The 20393-nt window shown below is 44.2% G+C and overlaps 1 protein-coding gene across 1 annotated transcript in view; it reads right to left on the reverse strand.

The window, feature by feature from the left end:
* Nucleotides 1–20339, reverse strand: part of Ostf1 (osteoclast stimulating factor 1) — a 55509-nt gene extending 35170 nt beyond the window's left edge. Inside the window, exon 1 of the mRNA XM_036194237.1 lies at nucleotides 20089–20339. Within this exon, the coding sequence (XP_036050130.1) occupies nucleotides 20089–20122 (34 nt within the window). The 5' untranslated portion in view covers nucleotides 20123–20339. The remainder of the gene's footprint in view (nucleotides 1–20088) is intronic.
* Nucleotides 20340–20393: the final 54 nt, after the last annotated feature.

Raw genomic sequence — 20393 nt, forward strand, 5'->3', positions numbered from 1 at the left:
TCCTGGAGCTCCACCTAGGGCCTAGCTGAGGATCACTGCATCCACGTCCATCAGTTATTGGATGAGAGTTCTAGCATGACAGTTAGGGTGTTTGGCCATCCGATCACCAGACTAGGTCAGTTTGGGCTTTCTCTCGATCATTGCCAGTAGTCTACAGTGGAGGTATCATTGTGGATTTCTGGGGACCTCTCTAGCACTTTGCTTCTTCCTGTTTTCATGTGGTCTTCATTTATCATATGGCGCTTCCTTAGAAAATTGGGAATCCATCTACCCCAAGACCCAGCTATACCACTCTTGGGCATATACTCAAGGAATGCTCAATCATACCACAAGGGCATTTGCTCAGCTATGTTCATATCAGCATTGTTTGTAATAGCCAGAACCTGGAAACAACCTAGATGCCTGTCAACTGAAGAATGGATAAAGAAAATATGGTACAAATACACAATGGAGTACTACTCAGCAGAGAAAAACAATGACATCATGAGGTTTGCAGGCAAATGGATGCATCTAGACAAAATCATCCTGAGTGAGGTAACCCAGACTCAGAAAGACAAACATGGTATGTACTCACTCATAGTAGGATACTAGATGTAAAACAAAGATGACTAGACTGCTACTCACAACTCCAGAGAGGATACCTAGAAAACGGGACCCTAAGAAAGACACAGGGATCACCCAATGACAGGGAAATGGATGAGATCTACATGAACAACCTGGACGTGAGTTGGGGTAATGAAGGGCAAGGGTGGAAGGAAAGAGAGCTTAGGGGAGCAGGAGATCCCAGCTGGATCAAGAACAGAAAGGGAGGACAAGGAATGAACAGAAAGGGAGGACAAGGAATAACAGGCCTCTAGAGTTTTTATTGGTAATAGAACAATTAGTAAAACACAACAGGGGAAACTAACAACAGTTCAGAGGCTATGCATGAGGATGGCACGGGACAGACAGGGAAGCTTTGTTCCTGCTGGGAATTTAAGACTTCTCTAAAAGCAAGTTTGGGATTCCAGAACACTCAGGACTTCAAATGTTCAGATTAGGGAGGTTCAACCACTAAAACTCTTAGGTGTAAAGCAAACAAAACAATGACAAACAACCAAGCATTTTGATTAAGGGATGCCCACGCAGTAATTTTTACCATGCTAATACAAACAGAACCACTTAAATTCTGACATAGCTGGCAGGCATTAGCCAAAGAAACTGTTCAGCAATAGCATCAATTCATTTTCTACAAGTCGTAACATACCATTTTGAATCGCAGTTCTGGAACCCTGACTGATCCATATAGGAAAAGAACCAAATTAGAAAACCCTTTCTCCTGCACAAGAAAATATCACATGCCAAAACGACCTGTCCTTTCTGTCTCAGCATTCCCAGAGCACGTAGGTCTCAGCAGTAGAAAACCACAGCTCAGAAACCATGAGTGGACTGAGAAACAAAATGAGCAGCTTTCAAGATGTAATGTGGCCAGCCATGCAGGGTGGCACAGGACTATCATCCTTCAGGATACTGAGACAGGATGATTCTGTGCAGTCTGGGGGGCCAAACAGTGAGACTGTCTGAAAAGAATAACAAAAGATTAACTAGATCAGAAGAGATTAGCATACTAGATTTAGCTGAAATAATGATTTTGTGAAATGTTTGCTTTACTGGGAATGGATAAATGCCTAAATAAATATTTTGGAATTTATCAAATACAGGTTTTGGCATACTGGTGGCAAACAAGCAACTGTTAAAATTAATTTTTGGTAAAAGTAAATGTCATTCACCTAGACAGAATAAAATACTGCAATATAATAAAAATAGGAAACTGTACAAAAGTTAAATTAGCTGGGTGGTGGTGGCACACGCCTTTAATCCCAGCACTCGGGAGGCAGAGCCAGGTGGATCTCTGTGAGTTCAAGGCCAGCGTGGTCTACAAACCGAGTTCCAGGAAAGGCGCAAAACAACACAAGAAACCCTGTCTCGGCAAAAAAAAAAAAAAAAAAAAAGTTAAATTATATGATTATAAACTTATTAGACAATCTAGAAAACCCTTTTTAAGTTTTTTGCTCATCTATGTGTATGTGTGTGTGTGTGTGTGTGTGTGTGTGTGTGTGTCTGTACCATGTAATCATGTGCCTATGTTTGTGAAAACAGGCACATTCAGAGAACTAGCCCAGGCATTCCGGGAAGGGTCTCCTGTTTTTCTAGTATGTACTCCAGGCTGGCTGGCCTGAGAGTTTCTGGGAATTCTGTCTTGACCTCCCACCTCCTGTAGGAGTGCTAGGTTACAGATGCTTACACTACAAGTGTAACTTTTACCTGGGTTCTTGGAACTGAAACTCAGGTTCTCATTCTTGAGTGGCAAGTGCTTTACCCACTGAGCCATCTACCAGCCATACACCAACTATCAGAATTTCCTATAAAAGGACAGGAACCACAATTTCTCCACGCCATGAGTCTAGCTCAAAGGGACTTTTGTAAAACTAAAGCTCACTCTCTATCATACCAGCTCTGCTAGTACAGCTATTGCCCACGACACGGTTGCCAGTGTGAAAGTAAGCCTTGGTTCCTATGTAGCAGAAGCTGAGGGCAGTGTGTACCTTCTCATCACCTGGACTTAACTAGACAATGATGATGATGGTGATGGTGATGATGATGATAATCCCACAAAGATTATCAGCAACTATTCTATCTCAACAATAATTCTTAATCTGTATGCACAATTTTCACTGTTGAAATGATTTGGGGGCTCAAAATTCATGGTTTCACAATAATCGTTAAATATTACGTCATGCTTTGATTACTGGTATGTGTACCAAAATTAGGTATGGGGGTTTCCTCTGCCATCTACAATGAATACTTAAGCAGATGTCTATGGGTCATGTCAGCTGGCCAGTTGGTCAAAGCTGAGAGGCAGGTTCTGAAAGAAGTACAAGGCTAAGATGAACTTCTTATACTACTACACTCCTGAGTGTGTGGGATGTGTAGGTACATATATGTGTATGCATATGTTTCTATGTATTTTTATGAACTATATCATCAAGCAAAACGTCTTACTAGAAGTCAAGGTCAAAAGATAAACCATAAAGGCCACACTTTAGGCTATCTGCTGAAGGAGTCTATAAGGAATACTAAATATTTCCTCAATTTTGTTTTAGTTTTAAGATTCAGCTATGCATTAAAAACACAATATTCTCCCTCTCCCTCAAAAGCAAATAGTATAGATAATTTTAGAGTTCTCAAAAGAAAGTCATTTGACCAAAAGTAAATTTTAGAAAACATGAATTTAGTATATACATTTATTCTTCACATTTTTCCTAAGAGAATGAAAGCAATACTAATCTCACATCATATTTCATGGGTATAAAACAAAGCGTCCTACCTTGGATATCCTCAGGGTAAGTGAAAGCTTCAATATGCTTTCTACCAGGATTATAGCATTCATGCGTGATCAAACAGAATGATTGTTTTTGCTGGTTTTAGTTTTAGACTTGTTTTCTTTTTGATTATGTATACTTTACATCTGTGTGTGGGTATGTGCATGTAAGTACAGGGGTCCTAGGGATCGAGAAACGAGCATCAGATCCCCTGAGGCTAGAGTTACAGTCACAAGCTGTCCCCACAGAGGTGCTGAGAACTGAACCCAAGTCCTCTGCAAGAGGAGCAAGCACTCTTAACTGCTGGGCCATCTCTCCAGCCCCTGAAACAGGATGTTTTCTGCTCAGAAATGAAACAGAGGAGTCTAAATGATGGTATCCAAGAGCCAAAGCCATCTTCCCCTCCTGAGGTGAAAGGAAACAGCTGTGCTCTGTGAGGCCAACACAGGCCTCCCTGGGGCTTTGTGGACTCCAACGCCCACAAATGAGAGATCATCCCAGAACACATTTCTTGGCTTGGATTCCCATGTGTATCATTCCACAAAAGCCCACTGCTTCAAACATAACGAGGCACAGCAATGTCCAAGAGCTGAGGATGTGAAGAATAATGTAACTGTATACATTTCTTCCCACACACTCATATTCTTGGATTAAAGCAGATCAACAGAAAAGATCATGAATGCTGTTCGTATTCCTCTTACTCCGATACTACCTCTTCTCTGACTACCACCCCCTTTCTCCAATCCAAGGCAGGGGGAGACAGAAGAATTTGCAGTATGTCTTGATTTCAGGAGCAGGAATGGCAGGCTCCTTACGAACAGTGGCCAGTGTGTTTCTGACAAGAGGGCTCTGTTTATTAACAGGGTGCCTTTCTAGTCCATTTTCATTCCATTTGCTTCCACTCTGCAGCACCTCTCAGCAACCTCAGTCACTTACTTTTACTTTGTCAAAGATCACAAACGCTGGTTACTCTCATTTCCTCCACATATGACATAACTGTCCCAAATAAGAGGATTCAAACATCCAAATGACACGTTCTTGTCTGACTATGCCCTGGGTAACTGAACATTGAGGAAAGGGGACAACGATCGCTAAACATTCCTCAATAGTTTGAGGAGACCAGGAGGAAAAGTGGAAGAAAATGATTTCAGTTCTGAGACTATCTGGACCATCTTCTGTGACAGGCAGAAGCCTAATGACTGACATCAGACAGCAAAGCCTTGTTTTCTATGACCCATGGCCAGAATAGCTTTACAGTTTTAAACAGCTCTCACTGCATGAAAATGATCTGAGTTCAGTGTCCAGCAGTGAAGACTGATCATTTATCAGAACACAGCTGTTCATTTGCATTCTGTCTGGTTCACTCCCCCACTACATGCAGCCACTCCAGACTACATGTAGTCCACCAAGCCTGAAATCCTCAGTATCTGCCCCTGTACAGAAAAGCCCCATCCCATGACCCCTTCTGAAAGTAACAAGTTGGACAAAGGCACATTATGAGGAGCAGCAGCCCATGTGCTCTACAAAGACCCCAAATGAGGCTGGGCCCAGCTCCCTCTAAAATAAGACCATTAGCTGGGCAAATGACTCTACATAGCTAAGACCAGAGAGAGGAAATTCCCCAACACTAAAACCATTCATTGAAAACTAAATGACCCTTCTAAACTCACATTTATGGGCCAGGCACCATGCAAAGCACTAACTCACAGTGATTCACCAAATCCCTGAAACATTCAATATTAACCATATTTCATAGCTGAGGAGCTACAGTTCCAGTTGGGAAGTACCTAGTCTGGGTCCACAGAACAAGAAGAAAGCTTCCCTGGGGCCATGAGATTGCTGAGGTCATGATGAAGAACCCAAGCTCTCAGCACTGGACAGTCCTCAGAGAACCCACAGGTTCCTGGGAGTAAAAACATTCATATACATAAAGTAGCACATACAGCTTCTGACTCGTATGCATCCTTGTTGGTCATCATTGTGTGCATTTGTACATTACTTGGGGATTAATGCATATGTCTTTGTTGTCACTAACAAAACAGTATTATCAAATTCTAGTCTCGTGTATTAGGGAATGCATCACATACAATATCCTGGCAAAAAAATACCTCAATGCTTTAATTAAAGGAACAGAACATACATTACATCCCTGATGACTACTGGAGAATTAAATGAGTTTAAAATTGTACTTTTAAAACAGATTTAGGAACATGAATATAAAATTATTCATAGACTTAAAATGTTCATTCATGTGTACATGTATACAACAGTTTTATCACCTTCTTAAAAAATTGGTTTTTGATCTAGGCCTGGTAGCATCAGCCTGTTATTCCAGGTACTTGGAAGATTCAAGCAGGATGTCTAATCACACATTCAAAACCACCAAGCAGCAGAGTCAGTATTCCAGGCCAGGGCAACTGAGCAAGAGCTTGTTTCAAAAAGTAAATCGAAAGCTGGAGACATGGCTCAGTGGCAGAGCACTAGTCTCATATGAGCACGGTCCCAGAATCAGTAATGTTTGAAAAATATAGCTTTAGGGGAACAAACTTACGTTTTGCTATTATGTAAGAGACTGGCTGTGATGTACAAGCAACTAGCAATGTTAAAGCAAGATACGCATAAAGAAAAACTGGGTAGCAGAACTACAAGTCACATTTATTTCCTTTATGTTGTGAACCGCCAAGAGTAAAGAGGAATTACAAGAAAATATGATCTTTATTAATGTCCTGTTGAAGGACATCTTGGAAGTCATGTGCAATTTATCAGGATTTACTAATGGGGCCCCCTTTGTTCCCCATTTTCTCCCTGAAATAGCCATGAAAAGAAATGGCAGACAGACAAACCCCTACAATGGCAAAAACACTCAGACACCAGTGAGCGCTGAGATCAGCACAGCTTACAGGAGGCAACGTCTACTTCAATTTAGAATGATCACATAAGGTACCGGTGGAGAGGGAGGCGAGGGAGAGGAAGCCCCAGAACAAAGCCCAGTGTGGTACACAGGGGCACAGGGCAGGAAGTGCATTCTGAGGACATCCACCAGATCAGTATGCTTGAGGCAGAGGGTGGAAAAAAGGGCGAGAGATCAGGCTTCGAGCATGAATATGTGCCAGGGCTTTCTCAAGATCAGAGAGGCAGGGGAGGGGTGTTTGCACTTGATCTTTTAGCTGTTTTCCGTATGATTTCCACTGGCTGGGAACTGTATAAATCCCACATACTCAAAGACAGCAGGCAAAACCAACTCTTCTAGGGGAGCAATCGTGAGAACACTTACAAGTCTAAGACAATGTGCGCACTCTTTCAAGTGCTTTAGAAAGACCCACAAAAGAAATATAGTCGACCAGAAATACACACACACTCATACATATGTGCACACATATATTTTCATAAAACCAAAAATAATTTTATTAAAAAACAACCTTCCTTTCGGTGACTGACTCCAATGTTTTTGTTCCTATCCCCCCCCCCCCTCCAAGTAGCTACACCCCTGCCTTCACCCTTTCTGTATACTAGTCATAACTAATTACAGACATTCCATCCTACTACTGGGAGGTCAGTAATTTGAAACAGGTCAGATCATTTCATGTATTAATGTGTGCAACCAGTGTTTAGAAAGTTTGTGGAAAAACAAAACAAAACAAAACAAACAGCAACAACAACAAAAATGACTTCAGATTTAACTATCTAGAACACCAGCGTCAATGAAACACTCTTTTAGACTTAGCTCCCATGGGCACACCCTAGCAAGCCAATATGCTGAGAGAAACGTGTTCATTTACGATCCCTAGAAATGTGTTGAGAACGTCTGAACTTTTTGAAGCCTGGCACAGACACAAGGGTTTGCAATGTGGGAGAGACCGGAAGAATCACTGGGGTCAAAAATGTAGTCTCAGTGGGGTGGCCAAATCTGTAGCAGCCAGTTAATACTCAAACTCTGGTGTAACAAAACAAACCTGGGTGTGTTTGAAATGTAAAAATCAAGAGAGAAAAAAAGTCAACAAACAATGCCTTTGAAAACTGAGCCCTTCCTCTTCCAAAGACAAAAGGGTTCCATTTTTTCTCTGCAGCAGCCAAAGCGACCACAAAGACCCTGTCTCAAGGAGTCAGGCCTGATAGCAAAGTCCTACAAATCTTAGGAGACTGAGGAAGGAAGATTGCAAATTCAAGGCCAGGCTAGGCCAGCCTAAGCAACTTAGTGAGGACTCTGTCCCAAAATAAAAAGATGGCTGGGGATATGGCTCAAGGGTCATGTGTGTGAGGCCCTTGGTCTAGTTACCAGTTGTTGGTGTTTTGGTTGGGGGGGGGGGCGCACAAAAAAGAGAAAGGAGTTCAGAGAAGCTATCTGCAGAAAATGAGCAAGGTGTCCAGAGCAGTCAAACCCACTGACACCCGGCTTTCAGCTGCAAATGGCTTCCCAGGGTGCATCTTCTCTCAGCAGGGCAGCTTTACTCCAGAGGTCTGTCCCATGCCTGTCCCAGGCGGGAAAAGGATGGATGGTGGTGGTCCTGGAAATGTGGCCCAATAGCTTCTACTGCCGTCCCATTCCAGAGCCCGGTCTGGAGTCTCCATCTCTTCAACCCTGGCCACCAAGCAGCAGACAGACAGCTTTCCAGACCTCCTTATGCCTGTCAAGCCCTCATCAGTTGAGAGCCTTTACAGAGATGAGGGCTTGACAGGCATAAGGAGGTCTGGAAAGGCCCAGTAAGTCCAAGAGGCTCCCACAGGGCCAGAGGTGACCTTTACTGGATGAGGTATTATGGTGTTTCCCCAAACTACCTGAGCCTTAAAAAGAAGGAAAAGTCCAAAGGGAGCAGAGGCTCTAGAACTTCACTGGAGAACAGGACCAGCTAAACTAGAGATGTGGTTTTCGGGGGTAAATTACAGGACTGTTAGAATAGAAACCCCCTTTTTTCTCAGGGCCTGACAAAGGAGGTGGCAACCCCTGAAGGTCACAACTTCAGCATCTCACCTCCAGGACACTATAAGACCAAAGAAGGTCCTACTCCCCTCTGAGGCCATACCAGGTCATGGACTGCTTTAAAAACTAGAATTGATGGGTACCCAGAGCACCATTTCACATATTTATGAGTATGGAGATGTGTGGCAGGAGAGTATGGAATTTCCTTTTAAAATCTAGAGATGCCCTGCCTCCTTCTCCAGCCTAGATCCTAAGGCATTATTTGCTGTTTTGCTGTGTAATTTGTGAATGGAGTGGCTGGGACAGGAGATGGAAGAAGCTGCACTCTCAGGGCCATGACCCCACCCACATACCATGGTCACCCGAACCACAGGCTCTGAAGTAGACACAGAATTCACTCTCCTCTATACTCATGGACTACATTCCTATGTAGCCCATCATCCTTTACTGTCTATCCCAAGAAATTAATATTCAAAATATTATACTCTCCAATAAACAGAATCTGTAGAATCCTAAAGTCACTGCAATGAAATCTGTTCCTATCACTATAATTATAAATTCTTGAGTTAATCCCTTAACTCCAGGTCTAAGAGTTGTTTATTTAGTAGTTGGGGAGCAGGGATGGAAGAAAGAAAGAGGTTTTTAGCTTCTTAGTAAGATGCACCTCAATGCAGAGTAACACATGGACAGTCATCCTTTTAGGGGAAGACTTCTCCTTCTTCTGGTTAGAGACCAGCAATGAAAACCCTCTTGGCTAGAATCTGAAGTAAGAATTCCTATGAAGCTGACCTTGAGCTCACAGTTTTAAGACTGTAGCATTTCAAAGAGACAGAAAGATAAGATGGGAGTGCCCTAGAAAGAACTCTAAAGGACACTTAACACAGAGAATGAATTTCTAAAAACTACATGTCTTATTCCCAGAGCTACCGTCTACAGAGCTGACATTTTCTAAACATAAAATCCTGTATGGGTTGATGGCTTCTGTGGAGGGGGAGTCAGTTTTCTTTAAGGGTGTGACCCCTGCTAGGTTGATCATGCTCCAGAGGATGGCCCCAAAGCCATGAGCATATAAGCAGCAAAACTGGATTCAGTGGGCTATTAAAAAAAAAAAAAAAAGGAGGGGGGACATGAAGTTGGGAGGGAGTGGGGTGGGTAAAGGTTAGGTCTGGAATGAGCTGGGAGAGGACTATATGTATATGACCAAATATATTGTAAAATTTTCTCAAATCATCAAAATATTAGTTTTAGGGCCAGGTGGTGGTAGTACACGCCTTATAATCCCTTGGGAGGCAGAGGTAGAGGCAGGCAGATCTCTGTGAGTTCAAGGCCAGCCTGGTCTATAGAGCGAGTTCCAGGACAGCCAGGGCTGTTACAAAGAGAAACGCTATCTTGAAAAACAGACAAACCAACAATAAATAAATGTATTAGTTTAATGAACAAATAACTCACAGAGAAAAATAAATAACCTGCCTTGGCAGTCATGCACGCACAGTCAGATTTTACAATGGTCTCCTTAGAATCAGTGTATATGGTGGCCCGGGAGCATCATGCTAGGTTCCCAAAGTTCTTTCTCCAGTTAGCTGTAAACAAAGCACTACCCTACAGGTAGAATAAGTGAAATGGGATCGGATCTCATTATCAATATATTGTACCCCACTCTAGTCCTCTGGCCATCCTCCCTACCTCTCAGGATCAGTCCTGAACTCTGACCTGGAGTATCTGGAGTATTCCATCTTCCCACAAGTGTGGATCCACTTGGCACTAAGCACAGCGAGGGGTAGGTAGGGTGTAACTGAAAGACCCAAGGATCTGTGAGAAGTTGTGAGCATGAAGTTATTCAGAAATATGAGAGATTTTATATATATATATATACACACACACACACACATACACACACACACACACACACACATATATGGCTCGTCCAAAGCAATGAAGTAAACTTGGAATCAGACTTAAGATGTGATGAAGAAGCTGAAGTCCAGAGTGGTCTTACAACTTGCCAAGGTCACCTAGCAAGTTAACTGAAAACTCAGGACCAGAACTTACTCTCAAAGCTAGATTTTATTTCTCATTTCTGTAAGTGGCCTCCTCTACAGTGTATAGTGTAGGCCTCTAATATCCACTCTGAGGTGGTTTTCATACCTGAATCCTGCCATTAGAAAGTCACTCACATTCGGGGAGTTCCTTTCCAGAAGTGCGTTTCTTACTTACTACACCTGCACACACACGCACGCGCACACACACACACACACACACACACACACACACACACACGTCTGTTTTGAGACAGGGTCTCATGTAGCCCAGGCTGGCCCCATATTTGCTATGCTGGTAAATCTGGCCTTAAGTTTCTGATCCTCCTTCCTCTACTTCCCATGCTGGAATTACAGGGTGTACCATCATGCTTTATATGGTACTGGGGATCAAACTCAGGTCTTTGTGCACACATGGCTGTGGAGTCCCACACAGAGTCCATTGTGAGGCCTTATTCCATCTTGACTCAGGATCAGAGAGTATGAGTTTGCTTTGCCCTGCAAGGCTACGTAATAGGATGTTTTGGCCAAAGGTGTGGTTACCAGGTGTCTTATACTTCAAGGCCTGATTACAAGATGCTTTTCAGTAAGCCGTGAGCACCAGGTGTTCTGAAATTTAAGGAAGGGTCTACACTTGTACTTTGTATCTTGACCTTAAAAAGGGAAGTCTTACCTCTCCCCTTGCTGGTGTATAAAAGGCCCATTAGCAATAAACTCGGGGCAACAATGGTATTGACCCAGAGCCCTCCTGAAGCTAGCTAACCTGTGTCTCTGTCTTTTTCTTCTATGTTATTTTTCTTATCTATTATTTCTCAATCCTCACTCTTCAAGGACTGTTCGGTAGTAGGGCTGGTCCCCAACACATGGCAAACACTCTACTAGCTGAGCTACATCCTAGACTCTTACCTTATATTTTAATGTAAGTGTTTTGGAGCTGGGAACTACAATAGATCAATGATCGGGTTAACACTGATGGTGTACTTACTCATCAGATGAGAAGCAGTGACCTCATCCTCAGGGCCCATGGACAGAGCAAAAAGGAAACCAGGTTCTAACTGCTGTGAGCGAGGAAGACTGGGATAAGTATCCCCAGGCCTGTGACCCTGGTGCCTTATGGTTACACCATCATGCCCAACCAAGTTGGCCATGCCATTAGGGTCTGCCTAACATGAGGCATGAAGAGGGAAGTAAGTCCCAAAGGCTACCGGAAAGTAGACAGGCCTCTAGGTCAACTGTAAAACAGTCCATCAGAAATGCAGGGGGAGGTGCTGGAGAGATGGCTCAGAGGTTAAGAGCACCAGCTGCTCTTCCAGAAGTCCTGAGTTCAATTCCCAGCAACCACATGGTGGCTCACAACCATTTGTAATGAGATCTGGCAACCTCTTCTGTATATATAATAAACACATCTTAAAAAAAAAAACAGAAATGCAGGGGGCCCATATGGACAGGTAGCTAGATAGTAAAACAGTGGCAAACAAGAGCTAAGGACAGTTTAAGCATTGGGGATCTAGACACCAGTCAAAAGGGAGTCCAGAACAGATCTCCGACATCAGAGACCCCAGCTCAACCAGGAAATGGGCAAGAGCTTGTTACAGAAAGAAGAGCTCCTAATAAGCAGAATCAAGTCCTAGGAACCAAAAGTCCCCAAAGAACCCCTGACTCTCAACATCCAGAAGGGGAAGGAAGGTATTCAGCAAGAACCAGAAACCCTGTGGGAGGAGGGAGGGGTTCTCAGAAAGAGGATGGTAACAATTGCCACAGCAGCAGCTCCTACTTCAGACTGCAGCTCTGTTTGGGTCAGATCCTGGCAGGCAGCTCAGTAGGTAACTCGTATTTAGACTCTATACGCAGATGTGGGTCAAGAGGAGGTTTTTCCCCAACAGAACACTAAAGTTGGAAGCCACTTCGTTTGGCACACATTTGGTATATAAACTTGGGAGGGAATGGTTTTCTGTTGCAATGTTCCAAAGCCCTGTCTTAGCCCGTGACACTGTGAGAATATCTCCAATTGAGGTCCTCCAGAAGTACCATGAAGATGAAGCTTCTCTGATTCATCAAGACAACAGACCCTTCAAACAGTTAAAGAGGATGTGCTCTAGAAAACCCCAGAAGCCTCAGCAAGCAATGCATTAAGTGTCAAAGAGTCTGGACCTTAAGCAAAGATGAGACACAGAAATCCTCCAGACTTCCGAGGAATCAGATATATGTCAACTGAGTCTCATCTAAGGCTCTCACCTATGCTCAGCATGTTAGGATGTAGAAGCATCTCCCAGTAAGTACAGTGTATGCTTCAGAGATTGTCAAGAAGACACATCGGAGCCTTTCCAAATTAACCCCAGGCTGAAGATAGCTCTTGTCTCACAGGAGTGAGTTAGGCCATGGATAGCCAGCAGGGAGTCCTGAAATGGAACCCAGGAGTTTCTCAGAACAAGGCAGGTCATGAAGACTCTGCTTGATGCTCCCTCTGATTCCTATAAGGGGCCTGAGTGAGGCCCTCTGGCTCAGGTACAATGCCACTGGTTGTGACATCTTCCTTAGTTTGAGTTCAAATTGCTCACAAGTTTCCAAGAAATTAGGAGGGCCAGAAGAAAAGATGTACTCCAAGTGCTTGGTGAATTCCAAGAATATAAAACCAGAGTAGCTCATCAAATTCATAGGGATGATACCATTTTAAAATCCGATGCCAATCAAAATGTAAAAATAAAGCCGGGTTGTGGCAGTATGCAACTTTAATCCCAGCACTGGGGAGGCAGAGGCAAGCAGATCTCTGAGATGGAGGCCAGCCTGGTCTACAGAGTGAGTTCCAGAACATCCAGAGTAATAGAGACCCTGTCTTGAAAAACAAACAGAAAAACAAAACACAACACAACACAAAACTCGTACAACTGCAAAACTGCCCTTCAATCCCTGCCTCCAAAATAAGTTGAGAAGCTCGCCTGTGGTACTCAAAAGTTCTTCAGGTGTTAAAAATAAAGTAGGAAATGACTGGCAAGTATGGGAAGGTGGCTGCATCAGTCACTGGGTAACTTGTTTCATTCTTTTGAAGTACCTAACCCTCTTTAACTACAGCTACAGCCAAACAGCCACAGCCTGCCAATACCCCAAAAGCACCTGCGTGGAGGACTGGAATTCCAACACTTCAGTCCTCACTTTTGGTGTGGAACAGAACCAGTCTCCAAAAAGTAGGCAAATGGCTTTCTCTTTATTTACGTTTTGTTTTTGTCTTTTTTTTTTGGAGCTGAGGATCAAACCCCTGGGCCTTGAGCTTGCTAGGCAAGTGCTCTATGCTCTACCACTGAGCTAAATCCCCAACCCTGTCTTTTTTGTTGTTTAAGATAGGGTTTCTCTGTGTAAACGGTCCTGGCTATCCTGGAACTCGCTTTGTAGACCAGGTTGTTGAACTCAGAGATCCACCTGCCTCTATCTCCCAAGTACTGAGATTAAAGGCATATGGTGGCTTTCTCTTTAACAGACACACACACACACACACACACACACACACACACACACACACACACACAATTTGCAGTTCCATACGTGCACCATGTTTCCCTGGATTCTTAGAGAAACGTGGCACCTGTGGTCAGTCAGATGTGCATACTAGGATGTACTTCAGTCAAATGACTTTCCTGTCCACACTCCAGCAAACTCTTACTCAGCTCTCAAGACCCTTCTTATAATTACCCCTCCTCTGTGACACCTTTTCAGTTTCCCCAAATTCTGTGTCCTGTGCTTCCAATACTCTAGTCATCTGCAATAATATCCACATCAAATGTATTAATTAAGTTTTTTTCCTGCTTTGGCTAGGCGGCAATGTTTGAGGGTTGGGTGAACTGATAGGATCCATTTGAAATCTCTCTGAAAATGGCAGTACAGCCACATTCCGATACCCAAATGCCACTATAGGGCTATATCCACTCTGTCCTGTGGATTTGCAAAACTAGACTATGTGTTATAACACTGCTCTAACAAAAGACCGGAATCCATCTAAATGTGCACTGGTAGAGTTCCCTTAAACAAACATCAGCAAACACCACGTAAGAGTTTAAAGGAAACTCAGCCACTCTTGGTATTATGTGTCTTTCGCCAAACTCCCCTAATGTGGGCCAGGAAGACATCTCAAGGGTTGAGGTCCCCGCAGCCAAACCTAAGAAGCTGAATTTGGCCCCTGGGACACACACGGTAGAAGACAGAACAGACTCCAGCAAGCTGCCCTCTGACCTCCACAGACACACACACAAACATGAACTTCCTCCCCATAACACGTCCAAGTTAAAGCCTGAGCTCTAGTCCCAAGCCACATCACTCACAGCTAGCTTGGAGGCTTATTTATCCTGAGTAAAAAACAAGGATCTAGGGACCTACTTCACAGTGAAGCAGTGTTCCTCCATGCCCTCAACTTCCTGCCTCCAGGTTCCTACTTGAGCTCCTGACTTGGCTTCCCTCAGTGAAAGACGGTGACCTGGAAGTGTAAGCTAAATAAACCCTCTCCTGAGCAGCCCGAATTGACTTTGGCTACTGATGCTCTGAAGAACTCCATACATATTTACGTCCCACATTGTTTTGGGTCATGGTCTTTATCACAGTGAAGGAAAGTAAAATAAGACAGTGGCCTTCAGCTTCTGATAGGTTGAGAACTTGAAAATATAAGAGTATGAAAGCTCTTTTTACCACATATTACAAAATTGGTCAATGAGTGACTTCCAGAGTTTGGAGCTAAGTCGTCCTCCAGTCGCCCATATTATAGAGTCTGGGTCAGTATGTGACATTTCCTGGGAGACAGTTGAACTGCTGGGAGCTGGAGCTTAGTGGAAGGGAGGCAGGTCGTGGAGTCTGTGCGATTGAGGTGATATGGAGACCCAGAGCTGTCTAATGCAGGAGATTGAGGACACAGAGTGCTTGCTACTGTGCCTGACATGTGGGGCCAACTAAATGTTAATTTTCCCCATCACCATCATCATCATCCAGGGAGTTTTCAGGAAGCTTCCCCTTGGACTATACTCAGCCATTAGGTATAAATACCTCACACTGATAGAAGAAAGCAGTCCGGGGTACATCTGAAAGCCAAGTCATCAGTCTCACTATCAATTCATTATTTATGCAGGGGTGGATCACACAATAGTTGAGACCATTTTAGACAGAGATTCTTTTCCTCTCACGTTTTATTTAAAGGGTATATATACAATGCCCTTCATGCTTTTATCATGAATAACAAAGAAGTCAGAACACTGGTTGGTTTCTTCTAAGTTCCACAGATTTATTTTCACAGGACACATGAAATATTTATATTGCTTTCCTCTCACCACCAAAATCAATAAGCCATTTGGAGGAGATGTCCAAGGTCAGACATCAGGTTTTCAGCTACAGTGGACTGTCACCAAATCTGTCCAAAATGAGATGGTCTCAAGGTTCAGGTGATATTGGACATATTCCTTACGCCATGGTCATCAAATTTCTCAGTCTCTGTGAGGACTAAATTCTGTCCTGTCTACCTTCAAGCTAGGTAGAACCACTCTCCTTGCAGTGCAAGGCTCCTGAGGGTGGCTGAAAACCACATAAAAGCCCTCTGCACAAACTGAGAGGCCCCAGGGCTCTGAGAGGCAGGTCAGTCCTATGCACTGAAGACTGAGCCCGGGTGCCATGTCTAGTGAGTAGGGGGAGGGTTTCAATGACAAACCTTCAGGAGCCAAAAGTGGCCCCACAGAAGATAAAAAAAGGCTAGGAAAGGCACAAACTGTGATTGGAATGGTGTTTCAAGCACAATGCAGACAATATAGAATCCCAGCACAGCAAGATATCTCAAACTGACACTCGGCCACCATTATGAGGATAACTGCTTCTATTTTTCCTTTTGTGATTAAAAACTGACTTACGGGGAAAAAATAAATAAAACCTGAGAGGTTATTCATACAGTGTATTATCTCTAGGTGATAAGAATGGTTCTTAAATTTTAATATATTTATTTTTGTTTATTTGTATGCGCCAAATATTCTAAAATAGAAAATCTATTTTATTCCTTGTTTTGTTTTGTGAGGTAGGTGCCGCACAGCTAGACCTCTTTGACCTCAGCCTCTTGAGTGCAAGGGTTCCAGACATGCATCACATGAAGATTTTGCTTTTTTTTTTTTTTTAGACAAGATTAAACAATTAAATGGACATGATCAGCCATCTAGCTGTAGATAAAGAAACTAAGGACCAAACAAGTAAGAATTTTTTCTTATTGTTCCCCAGAGCCCCCAGTGTCCAGTGCAAGCCATAGTAAGGAATGTCTAAACAAAAGACCAGGCAAGGCGGTAAGGCAGAGGTAGACGGAGCTTAGGCTGGTTTGCACAATAACTTCCAGATCAGCCAGGGCTAGAGAGTGAGACCCTGTCTCAAAAAGAAACAGAGAAAGAAGCAAAGACAGAGAGAAGACAGAAAGGAAATAAGACAAAGGAAATATCAAAAGGACACTCTGGACACGGGCCAAAAAAAAAAAAAAGCACGGTGAGATTCTGCTCAGTCCTCAGTAGTTTGAACGTGGCTGGACTCTCTCCTTGTAAGATCTCACCAGAACTTGCCTGGGGAGCCTCCTTCCAAGAACAGCCCCTTGCTGGGTATAGGCTATCTGGCCTGAAAGATACATTACCCACTTTGTTATTTAATGTCTGTTGCTTGCTATTGGTGGCAGTTTATACTGACTTACATAGGCTATGGCATCCCATAGGAGACAAGCTTCCAGATTCACCTATGGGTATTACCTAGAGTAGGTCAGCCTTTAAGAATGCCTGAGAGGGATTTCCTTGATTAGGTTAACTGAGTTGTGAAGGCTCATCTTTGGCAAGGGCAGCACTATTCTCTGGGTCTGGGTACTCCATCTGGATAAAAGGAGGATGCTATCTGAGCAGGAGCTCATCCTTCTCTGCTTGGTGACTGCAGATGCACTGTGGCCAGCTGCCTCACATTACTGCCTCCAGGACTTTCCAGCTGTGGTAGACTAGCCCCTGGAAACTGTGAGCCAAAAGAAATCCTTAATCTCTTAAATTGCAACTGGAAAAACAAGTAAGGCACAACTAGACTCTGTCCCTCTACTCCCTCATCCAGCTCCTCTCTTTGCTGTGTTGCCCATTAAATTGGGAGTCAGGGTGTTTTATTCCTCAGCCTTTTCCTATACATATCCAGCCCAACATATGAAGAGAATCTAGGGGAATTCTGTCTCAGATCTCAGTGGCATTAAAGTAAATACTTCTCAGAACAAGCAACACATGTTAATTTCCTGAGCACGAAGGACCTTATCATTGCTCTTTTATCTGTATGCATGAAGCTGATCAGGAATAACATGACAGCCTCGGGTCAGAAACTTTACAGGAGCTTATGACATGTGTACCTATCAGCTTACTTTTCTTCTCTTTTCTTTTCTTTTCTTTTCTTTTCTTTTTTTTTTTTTTTTTTTTTTTTGGAGCTGAGGATCAAACCCAGGGCCTTGCAATTGCTAGGCAAGCGCTCTACCACTGAGCTAAATCCCCAACCCTTCTTCTCATTTCTTAATATTCTTCTCTCTCTGCCCCAACCCTTTTTCCTTTTCCTTTTTAAAAACATTTTGGGATGAAGGAGGGTGTAAACAAAGCAATTAATTAGAATTTAAACCTTAAATATGTTCTCATGAATGCCAGGTTTCTTTGGAGACCTTCACCCCTGCGACTTGCCTAGAGAACAACGAGAGTCCAGTACACCTGCTGTCAGTACCCAGGGTGTTCAGCACTGCTGTCAGAAACCTTAGATCCCTAGCCAGCTGTAAAATATTCAGGGCCCCTCACACAGTGGAGTCTTACTATCTGAGCCAGGCTCCTCCATGCTCCATCACCACCCCACCACTGATATGAGATGAGTTAACCTCTTCGATTCCCCCTGGGCAATAGGAAAAAAAAAAAAAAATGGTACTGACCTGATACAGCTGCTGGAAGAAGTGAATGAATTCAAACATGTATGGGTGACTAGACCAGTGTCTACCACACAGTACATGTGGGCCAGTTTTGTTTTTCTGTTTTTTTTTTTTGGGGGGGGGGGGTTGTTGTTGTTGTTTGTTTTTTCGAGACAGGGTTTCTCTGTAGCTTTGGAGCCTGTCCTGGACTAGCTCTGTACACCAGGCTAGGCTGGCCTTGAACTCACAGAGATCCACCTGCCTCTGCTTCCCAAGTGCCAGGATTACAGGCGTGTGCCACCACCACCCGGACAGTTTTGTGTTTTTTTTTTAAGTCCTACTGACACTAATATTTCTCATTGTAAGTTACTAAGTCACCAAACTCATTTTCTTTTTCTTTTTCTTTTTTTGAGCTGAGGATCGAACTCAGGGCCTTGTGCTTGCTAGGTAAGCCCTCTACCACTGAGCTAAATCCCCAACCCCAAACTCATTTTCATGGCAACTTCACTTATGTCTTGGCCTCACTTGTGAAGTCAATTCTTTCTAAATAGCAAAAATGTTTAGCCATGTGTTTTCTGTCTTGCTGGGGGAAAAGTAGAGATGTAAACAACAAAATAGTTCCCAGAGCCTATCTCCATTTAGTAACAGGATGAATCCTAAACCACACCCAAAGGTGGTGCGTGAACACACAAGTTCACAGATGCAACTCGGACTTCCCTTTTAATGTGACCTGATTCCCGGGACAATCTTCTAAATCAAGTGCTTTGTTTAGCTATCAAAGAACTCAGCATAGCTGTACACTTGAGGTCCTGACTTACATCTGAGTTTACAAAACTGCCACCTCATACATCCGCATCTAAATTGCAGATTGCAAACTTCTCAGATTTCACGTCGAAGGCAGCCTCTAACCAACACCGCCCTGACTCTGATCAGGCCAAAGCCAGTCTGAGCCACTTCCCTCACCCTCGGCCCTGAAAAATTTAAGTCATCAAAAAATGCTTATTTCATAAACGTGTGTGCATTATTTTCAAATTCGGGGGCTTGATACTGCCACAAAAGAATAAAACTGAATAGTTATTAAATTTCGAGTGACTGACATTTAAAAAGAAAAAAAAAAAAAAACAACTCAAGGGAAAAAAAAATCACTGAAGCAGCATAAGTTGCCATAAAGGATGATGTAAATGGCTCGTTTTAAGTTTCAGCCTTGCAATATCAACGTTGCAGATTGGAAGAAAAAGAGCGGGGCATTCGTCAGTCATTAATCTCCCACTTTTCTACAAGTCTTGTTAATTACCTATCCAATGAAAGCTCCTATGAGTGTATCTTTGGCCGAGCTGAAATATAGCAGTCCCTTTAAATTCTCTCGTTTCTCCACATCACAGAAAACACTCGAAGAACAATGTTTAAAAAGTGAACCAGGAAGAGTGGTCAAGAAAACTGCTTTGAGGAACTTCGAGCTCTCTCTAGTTCAGTTCGCCAGAGTCACCCTAAGCAAAGCACTAGGACGCACGACAGAGCGACAGTGCCTCAAGCAAAGAGCCGAGATGGTCGGGAGGAGCGGGGGGCAGACTGTCCCGCTGGCAGCCCGGGGGCAGCTCTCCAAAGCTGCCCGGAGACCTCCGGGCCCCGCAGGCAGCGGGCGCAAACCCCACCCAGCCGCAGCTCACTTCCCGTTCGCCGGCCGGTCAAGAACTCCAACTTGACAGCGACACGTTGAGCTATGAGGAAGTGGCCGCGACCTAGGTGCTTGTCACCACTTCGCTGGCAGGTCCTGGCGAGCCGTGCGGAGGGAGCCCGAGGACGCTCCACGGGAACTCCTGCTCTGCGCCCCGCAGCCTGGAGACCCGCACGCGCAGCGCGCAGAGCTCTTACCTGGTTTGACCGGTTTGGGAGGTGGCTTGGACATGGCGCTTCGCGGAGCGGCCAGGCTCAGCCGCGGGAGCCCCACACGCAGACGGGAACCGGGCGCCAAGCCTGCGCTGCCCGCGGCCGCTCGGGACCCGCGCGCAGCCGATGCGGGACACTCGGACCAGCGAGCTCCGCAGACCGCCCTGCCTTCCCACCAGGAAGTGGCCGCGCCTCGCCGGCCGCTGATTGGCTGCGGCGGGCAGCCGGGCGGAGCCTCGGAGGTCCAGCCTGCTCCGGAGCGCTGGGGCCCCGCCCTCCTCCATGGGGGA

This window comes from Onychomys torridus, chromosome 1 (genome assembly GCF_903995425.1).
Source record: "Onychomys torridus chromosome 1, mOncTor1.1, whole genome shotgun sequence".
Taxonomy (NCBI): Eukaryota; Metazoa; Chordata; class Mammalia; order Rodentia; family Cricetidae; genus Onychomys; species Onychomys torridus.